Source organism: Astatotilapia calliptera, chromosome 6 (assembly GCF_964374335.1).
Source record: "Astatotilapia calliptera chromosome 6, fAstCal68.1, whole genome shotgun sequence".
NCBI lineage: Eukaryota > Metazoa > Chordata > Actinopteri > Cichliformes > Cichlidae > Astatotilapia > Astatotilapia calliptera.
In genome coordinates, this window is record NC_137427.1 from 14,598,752 (window position 1) to 14,612,494 (window position 13,743).

Here is a 13,743-nt window from a genome sequence, read left to right on the forward strand (position 1 = left end):
GCGGGATTTGATTCCCTGCCGTTGTAGTGTGTTACTGATGGTGACCTTTGTTACTTTGGTCCCAGCTCTCTGCAGGTCATTCACCAGGTCCCCCCGTGTGGTTCTGGGATCTTTGCTCACCGTTCTCATGATCATTTTGACCCCACGGGATGAGATCTTGCGTGGAGCCCCAGATGGAGGGAGATTATCAGTGGTCTTGTATGTCTTCCATTTTCTGATGATTGCTCCCACAGTTGATTTTTTCACACCAAGCTGCTTGCCTATTGTAGATTCACTCTTCCCAGTCTGGTGCAGGTCTACAATACTTTTCCTGGTGTCCTTCGACAGCTCTTTGGTCTTGGCCATGGCAGAGTTTGGAGTCTGACTGTTTGAGGCTGTGGACAGGTGTCTTTTATACAGATGATGAGTTCAAACAGGTGCCATTCATACAGGTAACGAGTGGGGGACAGAAAAGCTTCTTACAGAAGACGTTACAGGTCTGTGAGAGCCAGAGATTTTCCTTGTTTGAGGTGACCAAATACTTATTTTCCACCCTGATTTACGAATAAATTCTTTACAAATCCTACCATGTGGATTCATGGATTTTTTTTTTCACATTCTGTCTCTAACAGTTGAAGTGTACCTCTGGTGCAAATTACTGACCTCTGTCATCATTTTAAGTGGGGGAACTTGCACAATCGGTGGCTGACTAAATACTTTTTTGCCCCACTGTACATTGTAGCCAAAAGCAAGCGTTATTCAGTCAGGTCAGTCAATTCTCATTCATCAAAATACAAAATTGCTAAAACAGGTAAAAGAATGGGGGTTTTTTTGTTTAGTAAAGTTGCCTGTGTTTGTGCATAAAATTGTAACAGTGTCAAATTATTTGTTTATTACCTGTGAATGCAGGTGAAAGTCCAGTCCTGTTCATCTCCACAGTTTGGATATCATCATAAGTGACATAAATATTTTCTGAGGAATTTAGGTCCCCTTTTAGCTTTCTGTGATTAATTGCTATGTTGTTTAAATAAATGTCATCCATGATGTTATTCTGTGCTGTGGTTCAGTTACAACCTGAACAGGAACTTGAGATTAACAAAGTTTTGAGAACTGTGTGAAAAAGTGTGATTCTCTTTAACAGGAAATGAAGGTCTGGTGGGATGAAATAATAATAGGCCACTTTATTTGTGCTCTGCCCACAGGTTGCAGCTGCATCAAAGCAGTGTGTGTGTGTGTGTGTGTGTGTGTGATGCACTGTTCATACTACAATATAAATCAAACTGAACTGAATTTGTTTGAACAGCTGTTTGACTTTGTTCACCTTTTTGAAGACAGTCTTGTCTGTTTTCTTTTCAAATTTTTCCTTATGAAGAAATATCTTTTACATGTCATTTGTACATCTTTTCAAACAAAAAGAGCGCTGAACAAAAGCTCTGAGCCACGCCGTCTGAGCAGCACTCAGGGGTTAATGGAAACCAGACAAAGGGAGGCAAAACAATTATTAAATTTCTACCAAACTTGTGTCTATCATAGTGTATCTTAAAGACTTCAAAGACCATAGACCAACCAAAATCAAGCACTTCAATCTCACGCTAAGGGCTTACTTGTGCATCCTATAGGATATTTAAAAGTAGAATGGGAGGCAGAACTTTTCAGGGCCCTCTTCTGTGGAATCAGCTGCCAGTTTGGATTTTAATTTTCTTTAAGAAATTCTTTAAGCAATGTCATTTCTCTCTAAGTTATCAGCTTTAATCAATTTTGGCTGTGGGGCATATGCAACAAGGGAAATATCTGAATACAGTTTGCTGACAGAATATTTCCTGTCAGTTATAACCACAGTAGTATTGAGTACCACAAGCATGGCCCAGTATGTTTAAGTAATCTATTGTTTTCCTGGGACTGTGTTTGTGGCTATCTGGTTAGTATTTCTGCAAAACCTGAAAAAAGTATGTTAAAATAGCAATATTTATGCAGACAGACATAAAAGGATGTAAAGATCTTTCTTTAAGAAATAACAGATCCAATATTTATTGAATATCATGCATATGTCATATTGCCCATTCCAAATATAATATTAAACTTGTTCCCATAGCTGCTGTGTTTCATTATTGCTAGCAACCAATTAATTCTTGCAAGCCTAAAACTTAACAGAAATTAAATAATTCTGCCACTTTTAGGTTATGCACCCCTCTGATATTCAGTCAACAAGTGTAGTTCAGTCATATCAGTACAATCTGTTTGTGTTCACTATTTCCCTCCTTGCTTCTGAGATGCCACAAACACACAAGGTTATAAAAAGGTAGGCAAGGCATACACATGAAAAGCACTAGCGAAATAATACATGCACAAGTACTTTTAATTTCTACCACTGCATTGTAGTTCAAATACAACAAAAAGATAGATAGTAAATGAGAGCCACACTAAGTAAAAAGAATAAAATATACATACAGATAGAAAACTTATGGTTAGAGAGTCTTTTTCTATAGGATGAGTATTTTTAAGCGGGGGATTGGTTTTAATCAAATACAGCTAACAATGTTATAACCAGAGCAGATCTCCATCACTGAGAAGGTTCATAGCGACAAAAGAGTTCTTGATTTTGAAAGCAAAGCAAAAAGCCTCTGTGTGTACTTGTTTCTTTGTAAATTTCCACAGTTTTCTGTCCAGCTTCATTTCACGAATGCATCTTGTGGCTCTGTTTTATGCATTATTTGATGGACTTGATGTGAAGTTATGGGGAAGCTTTCTTCTCACACACCCAGGAGTGTAAAATAGAGCATTTTTCATCATTCCAGCTGTTTTTTGAGTTGTAATTTTTTATTTGCCCACAGTTTTCATTTTTGAGTCCATTAGGCTCACCGCTATTCCAGTAGCTGAAAATAAAGATAAAATTATGAGAGTTAAACTCAACAATCTGATCAGTTTTTTCTTTTCAGTAACTGTAACTTAGATACTAATGAGATAGCATGAACAGTATCTTTTTACTTAAATATATGCAAACTAAAGAATGGATTTTATTTGTATTTAAACCTTGTGGTCATTCGAGTCCCATCCACCCATTTCCATGTCCCGTCTGTCTCCGAGTCAGTCAGTCCAATCCACAAATACTTGTTTAACTGATTCACAAAGTTCTTTTTAAAAAAGAGAGAAACCAACTGTAAGGATACTGAGTTTAAACTGATGTATCTATATAGCCTCCACTTAACTGAACTTTGATTTCATTTTAATTTTCATTTAAATATTTTTAATGCACTCCCACCTGTTCCTCTTGGCTGTTGATAATCACCAGGTCTGCACCTTTTTGAAGACAGTCTTGTCTGCTCTCTTGCCAGGATTTCTCCTCTGAAGACATGTAATAGAAACTACCGCTAACATACACCCATTTATGCTGAAAATCTAATATAAAAAAAATAGAAGAAGAATGTTAACAATTTGGGGTTACATTGTACGAGGTAGCTTTCACTTAACCCTAATGATGAGCTTTTTCACAGCCATTGCTTTGGAGTTAGTGACACAAATTCAAAACACTTTGGTGGTGAAAAAAACTTTCTGTCATAGTTGCACAATTTGTCAGAATGTGTTTCCTAAGACATAGTTCAAGTCAGTGTTCTCAGCACTTTGATTTTTAGATTTGTTTTCGTGTTCATTAACAATGTGCACTTAATTACTCCAATTGTGCACAAAGTTAATAGTAACTCTCAGGGCTGAGAAGATGAGAAAGATATAAGATTATATAGGAAAACTATTTGAACTTTGGTGACTTCTAGTGAAGATGTGTAAAATGTGATAAAGTGATTTCCGCTGTAATCTGCATCAGCAGCTGTAGGCATGGAAAGGAAGCTGCTTATCACTGTCATCAATGTGGCAAGACTCTAATGCTGCTTTCATTTCTTACACAAGAAGCCCTAAGCGTAAGCCACAATGTTGGTGGTACAGTCATCTCTGTATTTGGTTGTCTTTTTTTATTATTATTTGCAACTTCAAGTACATAATTGAAAAAGAGTGAAGGCAAACTGAGTGAGTTCAGTTTGAGTCAGGAATTCACCTGAACAGCATCAAAAGATTGTTTATTTTCTAAGTCCAGTGGCATTAAGTTATTGTATGAATCCTTTGGGAAATTTTATCTCAGAGCTCTGAAATACTTCATGTATCAACTGTTATTGTCTAACAGTGCAGCCATGCTCCTTATGATGCCAAGAAATTAGTAAAAACAAACAAAGAAACAAACTGAAAAATGTGAATTTAAAACATTTTGCAATCACATTTAACTATGATATTTATTTATGATGTCTTGTAGGCAGGGTCTGTGCTAAATCTACCACGTTTTGTTTGTTGCAGTTTATAAACTATTGGTTTATTATTGAATCATCAGAATAAAGGCTAGACCCAAGAACATATTTTCTTTGAATGAAATAAAATGGTAAATGGCCTGCATTTGTATAGCGCTTTTCTAGTCCCTAAGGACCCCAAAGCGCTTCACACTACATTCAGTCATTCACCCATTCACACACTGGTGATGGCAAGCTACATTATAGCCACAGCTGCCCTGGGGCGCACTGACAGAGGAATAATTACCTTGAAACTTTTTCTGAAGATCATCTTTTTCTTTGGTCAAGGCTTCAACTTTTTTCTGGAGCTGGACTCTGTCTTGAACCACACTGTCGTAGTTTTTCTGTAACTGGTCTTGTTCTGTTTTCAAGTTGTTGTAACTGATCTGTAATGCTCTCTGTCTGCCCACCTCCTCTTCCCACTCAGATTTGTCTTGGTTGACTGTGTTGGGCATGTGAACATTAAATGAACAAGCTCTATTAATGAACACCCATTTAGGACATCATCAGCATGCTATCTAGCTGCTGTACTCACAAGGAAAAGCCAGAATTATGAGTCCAGTGAGGAGAAGAAGACACAGCACACCCAGAAGAATCACAGCAGCTCTGCAGGAACTTTTCTTCACAAATGTAGTACCTGGGGCTAGAAGTCAGTATTTTTCAACATGTGTGCAAACATAAGACATTAACAACCTCATATTTGGCGACTAATAACAACGGTGACACTAGCAACTGCTCTTTTAATTTACAAAGTAGAAAAAAAAAACATCTGTTTTTCAATCAGCGCCTGAAGAGGATGATTGTCTTCAATACACAACAGCGTTTATCTTTGTCAAAGCAATTTGGTACGGCAGACATTTACTGTCACAACAAAAAAAATAATTAGCACATTTAACACGAACCACTCCGAGAGTGTCATTTTTCTTTTTAAACATACTTTAAGAAGTTTGTTGTGCAGTAAAAAAATCAGCTAAGAGCAACATGACAGATGTTCAACTTAATTTAGGGCTGCAGCTATCGACTATGTATTAATTAGGGAACTGGGTAAGTAATACATTTTACCTCATTAATGATCAGTACATACAAAAAACCCCCACTAAACCCATCCATCCATTCTTTTCCGCATATCCTTGCCAGGGTTGCTGGGCCCCTACTAAACCCTTTCATTGTATTTACATGTTAGAATAAAAAATTTAAAAGAAAACATTTTCTTAAATGCAAAAAGATTGAAATAGTTAAATACAACTAAATACAGTAATGTAAAATAAAATGAGAAGGCATTTTTAGTTTGTCTCCTTGGAAGGTGAGAATTTTTTTTATAATCGAGTTATTCGTCTTACTTAATGAACTGAAATTTGAGCTAATTGTAGCAAGTATTGTAGCAAAGCTGGCCAAAATTTATTTGGTTACATTTTTTAACAGAGTTTAAATTTGTTTCCATTTTAGAAAAATGGAATTTGTCTATTTCCTATACTTAAGAAGTTTTGGGGGCTCAAAAATGACAGAAAAATTAAAACCACTAAATTTCAACCTACCCACCCATACTTTCAAGAGCTATAATTTGGGCACATTTTATAGTATGAAGGTAAAAAGGTTTTGCATGGCTTTACTTAGTATGCTCATATATGAGCTGTTTGGGAAATACATCTTCAAAGTTGAAAGGTCGATGTTATGTATTGGCTTTTCTGTCCTGAGAATTTAAAATGTATGCAGTTATAAAGGGTTTATACCTATTTCACAGACTGATTTTGACTAAAAATACTGAATAATGATACTAAATGGGGAATTTCTCATTGTATCTTTCTTGTAATATTGCCTGCAGTGACTGCTTTTTAAAATTTGCGTTTTTCTTTTTAAGCCGTGACCACAAATGAAGATTATTATGCTAACTAAAATAAACTAAAACCTAAAACTAGATTCACAAAAGTAAATTTAAAAAAAACATTTGTAATTTTGTCAACTGAAACACCTGCATGTAGCTGTTTTACATGATTTCTTTTTCTTTTTTTTATTATAGTATGGGTTAGTTTGTGAGGTTTAAATTAAAAATATTACAATACTGTAACAGCATAAACTTAATAAAAAACATAATAAAGAATAAATGTTATTAAACTTAAGGGTTTGGTCCTCTTTAGGCTTTCTGACCTTTGCCCCTTTTTCAACACTCTGTGATTACCTGGTATTTCTTCTGGATTCCTGTAGCGCATTTCCATGATTTTCAGATGCGTTGCTGGTTTCAGCTGTGTCTTGGGTTTCTGAAGAAAAGATCTAAGAGTGTCTCTGAAGTTGCAGACTGTTGTACTGAACTGTGTGAAACTGATACATGTGATTCTCTATTTAACAGGAAACTGAGGTCTGGTAAGATGAAAACATTATACTGCTTGTGCTCACATGGCATGTAATAAATCCTGACAGTGCAGGGGCTAGGATGCCATTAAAATTGTAATCATTATTGACACATTTCATAAATTATTTAATAATGTATTTGTTTGATTCATTTTGGCACTCATGGCCCTCTGTAAAGACTTTGCTGGGGTTACGCCTGCATTCGTCTTTGCTTTTGAATGGGCTGACTACACTCACTGCAGCCCTTAATCTAATTTAAGCCAATTTAAATTTACTGAGTAGAAATAGCAGAAGACCAATCCAACAACATATTAATATAACTGATTCATTGTTGGCTTTGGTCTCTTTAGAATGTCAGGTTATACTTTGACAGTCAGTAGTTCAAATGCTATATCTCTTCTTTATTCAGACCATAACCTCTAGTTATTCTGTAAATCTGCTATAGTAAGTGATAAAATCAATGCTTGCTGCAGAAAATGCTGCATTTTAAACAATTAGCTTAAGTAAAAAGTTTAAACTATTCAACAATAATTTAGCTTTTGATACAAAAACAACAACAACAACAACAACAACAAAAGACAATAGATTTGATACAAAAACAACAACAACAAAAACCAAAAAAAACAAATAATCTGCTTCATAGTTCACAGAAGCACGGGCAGCATTTACAAATTTTCTTCCTCACTGGATATTTTCTCAGACCATTCCCTGTAAACCGTAGAGATGGTCATGCAGGAAAATCCCAGGACATCATCAGCTTCTAAAATACTCACACCAGCTTAAGTGACATCAAAAACCATGCCACTGGAGCAGGCGTACCTGATCAACTGGTTGCTGAATGTATGTAGTGTGAAGTTGGTGGACTACACAGTAGTTGGTGCTTTGTCTGCTTTCTGATGCAAATGGTTTTGAGGGAAAAAAAACTAAACATTTTGAATGCTCAGTCTTTAAAAGGCGGTGAAATTTTTTTTATTCAGTAATTACAGCGTTGAAGTGATTGCATGACTATTCATGTTTTCACAATTGTGAAAAAGGTTTTGATTGTTGTAGTGTCTTTCACACAGATGTCTCAGTGTTTTGTTATGCTACTGTTTAAAGATCTGCTTTAAGAGTGGTGAGAATAACTTTTCTGCTAGAATTGAGCTATGAGAAAACTGTAAGCGACATAATACTCAGCTTGGACTAATTGGAAACCATAACTTCTTTATTCAACTTTTTGCGACGTACTAGACAATTCTATAGACTATGGACTATAGGATTTCTCCTCACATGCTTCGAAATACTTCGTAGCACCTGAGGAGGGCAGCAAAACGCCCTCCACGTGTCAAACCCGCCTGAAGCCGGAAGAAGAAGACAAAGCCGAAGAGGCGGAGCAATAAGGATTCAACATCAAATTACTGAAATGAAAGTGGAAGTTAGTCAAAGTAAAATTAGAGCTGCAGACAGGTCAATCTCCGTATCTAAAGAAGATTAAGAGGAAATTTTTTTTCTCTCAACAACAAACTGGAATGCAGGTGAGTGCAGCTGATCAGATTTGCTGTGTTTAACAGGCACTGTTTCTCTCTTAATGTTACTTCACGTGAAATGTCAGATTAGTTCAACTGGAGACTGATGTTAAGAAAGGTCCATCCATTCTCTTCTATTAATGCTTGTCGGGGTCGCCGGGGGGCTGGAGCCTATCCGAGCTATCATAGAGTAAACCCTGGACAGGTCACCAGTCTGTCGCAGGCTGTGTTGAGCAAAATGGGAGGTAATATCATCAAAGTTAAATGTGGAATATTCCCGAAAAACAAACAAACAAACAAAACAAAAGCAAAACTAAAGGTCCGCTTCGAATTTGTTTCGAATTCGTTGTAAAAACGGAGTGCTGCTGTGAGATGGAATGATCATCCCACAAAAGTCTACACACACACACACACACACACACACATATATATATATATATATATATATATATATATATATATATATATATATATATATATATATATATATATATACACACACAGGTAGTCGTTTAACTAACCGTCGAAAATCTGCTTATAAAACACGCTGCCGTTTCAGCTCGATTGTCTGACAACAAAAGCCTTTCTATAGTGTCAGTGTAAAAAGACAAAGTAATTCCTGTTTGTATAAATTTACCATGAAAAGCCAAAATGCCAACAGCGGCTGATGAACCTTATTAAAACACATCCCGCTAGGAGAAGACAGAGCGTGCGCAGTGGGACCGCATGGCCCGGAAGTGCCCCTTTTCGGATGAGTGAACGCGCGTGCACGAGAGTGCATGTGCACGTGCTTGTACGTGCAAAAGATGCCAGTTTTTAAGCTCGGCAACGGGGGTGTGGGGGGCATACCCTCCCCCACCCCTCCCCTCACCCCTCCACCCCTTGTAGAGCAAAATTTAGTGTTTTGGTCTAGATTTGGTCTAGGCCTAGACATTAAAACTTACTTTTTTAATGTTTTTTGCATAATTATGTGTGTGCAATTTGTGCAGTTTTGTAAATCCTCTGTGTTTACATTCATAAAAGCATCTCTTTTTTTAACAGTGATACCTCATCTATGATATTCTTGATTTGGTTGGATGTGAAGTTGTTTTTTCTTTTAAACAAAAGAAATAATTCCATCATCGTACACTTTAGTTATCTTGAAGTCTTTCGGGCCTTTTGGTGTTGCTGAGCTGCTCAGTGAAAGTACCAGATTTTTGATTTGCCTACTCCTGAAGTTTTTTCTACTACTTTGATTTAATTTGTTTGTTTGTTTTTGTTTGTTTTGTTCAGCTTAATCATGGATCCCTCAGTTGCACTGACATCTCTTTGGGCCTCATATTCTAAAGTGAAAAATGAAAAGCTATAAAAAAGAATCAACAGTATGAAGCAATTTCATTTTTCATGAAATCATGATGGAACAGACCTCATCTGGCTATGAAACAGCTTACCTAATTGTCCCATTACCTGTGAGCTTCTGCAAATGAGAGACAAGGTAATTCCCAAATATTTTTCTTAAACCCGTTGAATCAGACATCTGTAAAAAAAAAAAATTTTTTTCCCTAAAATGTTTACTTTTGTTTTGTAGACTGCAGACATGTTTGCTGCTAGTAATCTGCAACCTGAAGATCAGTTTCTGTGCTCCATCTGCCTGGATGTGTTCACTGATCCAGTCACCACACCATGTGGACATAACTTCTGCAAAAACTGCATCACCCGGAACTGGGACATTAATGTTAGGTGCAAGTGTCCCCTATGTAACAAACTGTTCAAGAGACGACCTCAACTGGAAATAAACACTTTGTTCTCTGAGGTGGTTGCTCAGTTCAGAGATGAAGCTCAACAGAATGCAAGCAGCAGCTCAGAGCAACAAGCTGCCAAACCAGGAGAAGTTCCCTGTGACTACTGCACTGGAACCAGACTGAGGGCCCTGAAGTCCTGCCTGGTGTGTCTGACCTCCTACTGTGAGACTCACCTAGAACCTCATCTGACAGTCAAAGGTCTGAAAAGACATCAGCTGATTGAGCCTGTGGAGAACCTGGAAGGCAGGATGTGTATGAAGCACGATAAACATCTGGAGCTGTTCTGTAAGACCGATCAGACAAGTGTCTGCACGCTCTGCTCTGTTTTAGACCACAAGACTCATGAGTTTGTACCTCTGAGAGAAGAATCTGAAGAAAAGAAGACAGAGCTGAGGAAAATGGATGATGAAATTCAGCAAATGATCGAGAAGAGACGACAGAAGATTCAGGAGATCAATGAGTCAGTGAAGATGAGTAAAGATGCTGCAGACAAACAGAAAACAGAAGGTGTTCAGATCTTCACTGTTCTGAAGGAGTTTATTGAGAAAGACCTGAAGAAGGTCATAAAGGAGATAGAAGACAAACAGGAAACAACAGAGAAACAGGCTGAAGATCTCATCAAAGAGCTGGAACAGGAAATCTCCGAGTTGAAGAAGAGGAGCTCTGAGCTGAAGCAGGCCTCACGCTCTGAAGACCACCTCCACTTTGTTCAAAACTTTTCATCTCTGAAAGCTGTTCCACCTACCAAGGACTGGACAGAGATCATCGTTCTTCCACCAACGTATGAGGGGACTGTGATGAGAGCTGTGGCTCAGCTGGAGGAGACACTCAAAAAACATTTTAAGAAGCTGCTTGCTAAGGCTGAGCTGAGGAGGCTCCAGCAGTATGCTGTGGATGTGAGTCTTGATCCTGATACAGCACATCCTGAGCTCATCTTGTCTGATGATGGGAAACAAGTGAATTTTGGTAATGTGAATCAGAGTCTATCAGACAATCCAAAGAGATTCACAGTTTTTGCAAATGTTTTAGGAAAGCAGGGTTTCTCTTCAGGCAGATTTTACTTTGAGGTTCAGGTTAAAGGAAAGACTGACTGGATTTTAGGAGTCGCCAGAGAGTCAGTGAACAGGAAGGGAGGAAACTCAGTAAAGCCTCAGGATGGTTTCTGGGCTCTATGGCTGAGGAACAACAACGAGTACACAGCATGTACTGGCCCAGCAGCCGTTCTCTCTTTTCAGTCTGCTCCTGATAAAGTGGGAGTGTTTGTGGATTATGAGGAGCGTTTGGTCTCCTTTTATGATGTGTATGCAGCAGCTTTTATCTACTCCTTTACTGGCTGCTCCTTCACTGAGAAACTTTACCCATGTTTCAATCCCTGTAATAATGATAATGGTAAAAACTCTGCACCTCTTGTGATCACTCCTATCAATCGCATTAACTAGACAAGAAAGGTTATTACATTTTATTTGAAAGTGGTCTGTGAAAAGATTGTAATGCTGTTTTATTGTTCTCTTTGACAACATGTTTCTCAATACTGAATTTTCATAATTTCACACTCCCCCACAATTACATTTTTCTCCCTTTAAGAGGGAAAACAGGACGTCTAGTCTAGTGTCGTTTAAACCAATGGAGCAAAATCATTTAGGAAATGTCCTTGTAGCCAATCAGCCAATCTGTAATTATGTCTTCAATAATGATGTGTTTCAATGCTGTCTCCACCATAGGACATGTTTTCTCAATCATCATGTGCCTGTCTGTATATTTTTTATATATATGTTTTGTACACAGGTCTCTCTTGAAAAAGAGGGCTTGATCTCAATGAAATTATCTATTTAAATAAAAGATTTAATAATGATAAACAGACTTTCTTTACATTAACAGGATAAACCTTAAGCCCCAGTCAGAGACAACAGTCAATGGTTGTTACTTTCTTTGCACTCAGATAAATAGCAGCATTGATGCATCAAAAAATGTATTGTATATTATATAAAATCTTATACTCTATATATCACATGTATTATAAAAATCATTATTATAACACGTGACTTTTCTTATGTCCCTTGAAATACTGTTTTTAAGAAAAATCATGACACAGGTGACCTGAACCTTTGTGTAATATCTATTAGGAATAATATATTTCCCCTATTTTATTCAGGGGAATCTATGATGGTCGAGATGGAAGTATTTGATGACCTCTCATGAAATGACCCATAAGAACAATTTCAACATTTTCTGCATCAAGAAATGAATGCTTGCAAATTCCACTGTTAATGTAGTTTGCACTGCTGTAACTTTACAGTAGGTGTTCATTGGCGGTGTTAGTACATTAAAGGACATTAAAGAAACTGATGGACATTATGGACAATGCCAGGCATCCTCTGCACACGGCCATTAACAACCAGAAGAGTCTGTTCAGTGACAGGTTGCTTCTCCCAAAGACAAGAACTAACAGACTTAAAAACTCCTTTGTCCCACACGCCATCAAACTGTTTAACTCCTCTCTGGAGGGGAGAGGGAGGGGAAACAGGAGGACAAAGGAGGGGGGAACAACTAAGCTGTAGTGCCTCTTCACCTCACTGTGCAATACCTTTTGTGCAATACTTTTGTAAATAGTCAACGGTGCAATAGACTCAATACTTGAAATGTGCAATTCACTTATATTTTTATTTTTATTCCTATTTATTCTATTTATCCCCTTCGTATATTTTATTTATATTGTCTCTGTATTTATATATATATATATATGTGTGTGTGTGTGTGTGTGTGTGTGTGTGTGTGTGTGTGTGTGTGTGTGTGTGTATATATAAAAAAAAAAAAAAACACCCAGCACGCCCCTGCGGGCGGTTTATCCTTCAAGCTCGGGTCCTCTACCAGAGGCCTGGGAGCTTGAGGGTCCTGCGCAGTATCTTAGCTGTTCCCAGGACTGCACTCTTCTGGACAGAGATCTCCGATGTTATTCCCGGGATCTGCTGGAGCCACTCGCCTAGCTTGGGAGTCACCGCACCTAGTGCTCCGATTACCACGGGGACCACCGTTACCTTCACCCTCCACATCCTCTCGAGCTCTTCTCTGAGCCCTTGGTATTTCTCCAGCTTCTCGTGTTCCTTCTTCCTGATATTGCTGTCATTCGGAACCGCTACATCGATCACTACGGCCGTCTTCTTCTGTTTGTCTACCACCACTATGTCCGGTTGGTTAGCCACCACCATTTTGTCCGTCTGTATCTGGAAGTCCCACAGGATCTTAGCTCGGTCATTCTCCACCACCCTTGGGGGCATCTCCCATTTTGACCTCGGGACTTCCAGGTTATACTCGGCACAGATGTTCCTGTACACTATGCCGGCCACTTGGTTATGGCGTTCCATGTATGCCTTGCCTGCTAGCATCTTGCACCCTGCTGTTATGTGCTGGATTGTCTCTGGGGCATCTTTACACAGCCTGCACCTGGGGTCTTGCCTGGTGTGATAGACCCCAGCCTCTATGGATCTTGTGTTCAGAGCTTGTTCTTGTGCTGCCATGATTAGTGCCTCTGTGCTGTCTTTCAGTCCAGCTTTGTCCAGCCACTGGTAGGATTTCTGGATATCAGCCACCTCCTCTATCTGCCGGTGGTACATACCGTGCAGGGGCCTGTCCTTCCATGATGGTTCCTCGTCTCCCTCCTCTTTCTTGGGTTTCTGCTGCCTGAGGTATTCACTGAGCACTCGGTCAGTTGGGGCCATCTTCCTAATGTATTCTTGGATGTTCGTTGTCTCATCCTGGACTGTGGTGCTGACACTCACCAGTCCCCGGCCCCCTTCCTTCCGCTTA

General features: G+C 38.5%; 1 protein-coding gene and 1 long non-coding RNA gene across 2 annotated transcripts; one reads left to right on the forward strand and one right to left on the reverse strand.

Moving 5' to 3' along the window:
- Positions 1-1,978: 1,978 nt before the first annotated feature.
- On the reverse strand, positions 1,979-5,079 carry LOC145429214 (uncharacterized). Its single transcript, XR_013909438.1, has 5 exons — positions 4,843-5,079; positions 4,555-4,749; positions 3,239-3,367; positions 3,010-3,110; positions 1,979-2,852 (listed from the first exon to the last, which is right to left on the reverse strand). It is a non-coding gene; the product is annotated as an uncharacterized LOC145429214 (long non-coding RNA).
- A 2,929-nt stretch (positions 5,080-8,008) lies between these two features.
- Positions 8,009-11,795, forward strand: LOC113023414 (E3 ubiquitin-protein ligase TRIM39-like). Its single transcript, XM_026169412.2, has 3 exons — positions 8,009-8,167; positions 9,431-9,632; positions 9,726-11,795. The coding sequence occupies exons 2-3, from the start codon at positions 9,621-9,623 to the stop codon at positions 11,376-11,378; spliced, it is 1,665 nt and encodes a 554-aa protein (XP_026025197.2). The 5' UTR covers positions 8,009-8,167; positions 9,431-9,620; the 3' UTR covers positions 11,379-11,795.
- The last annotated feature ends 1,948 nt before the right edge of the window (positions 11,796-13,743 follow it).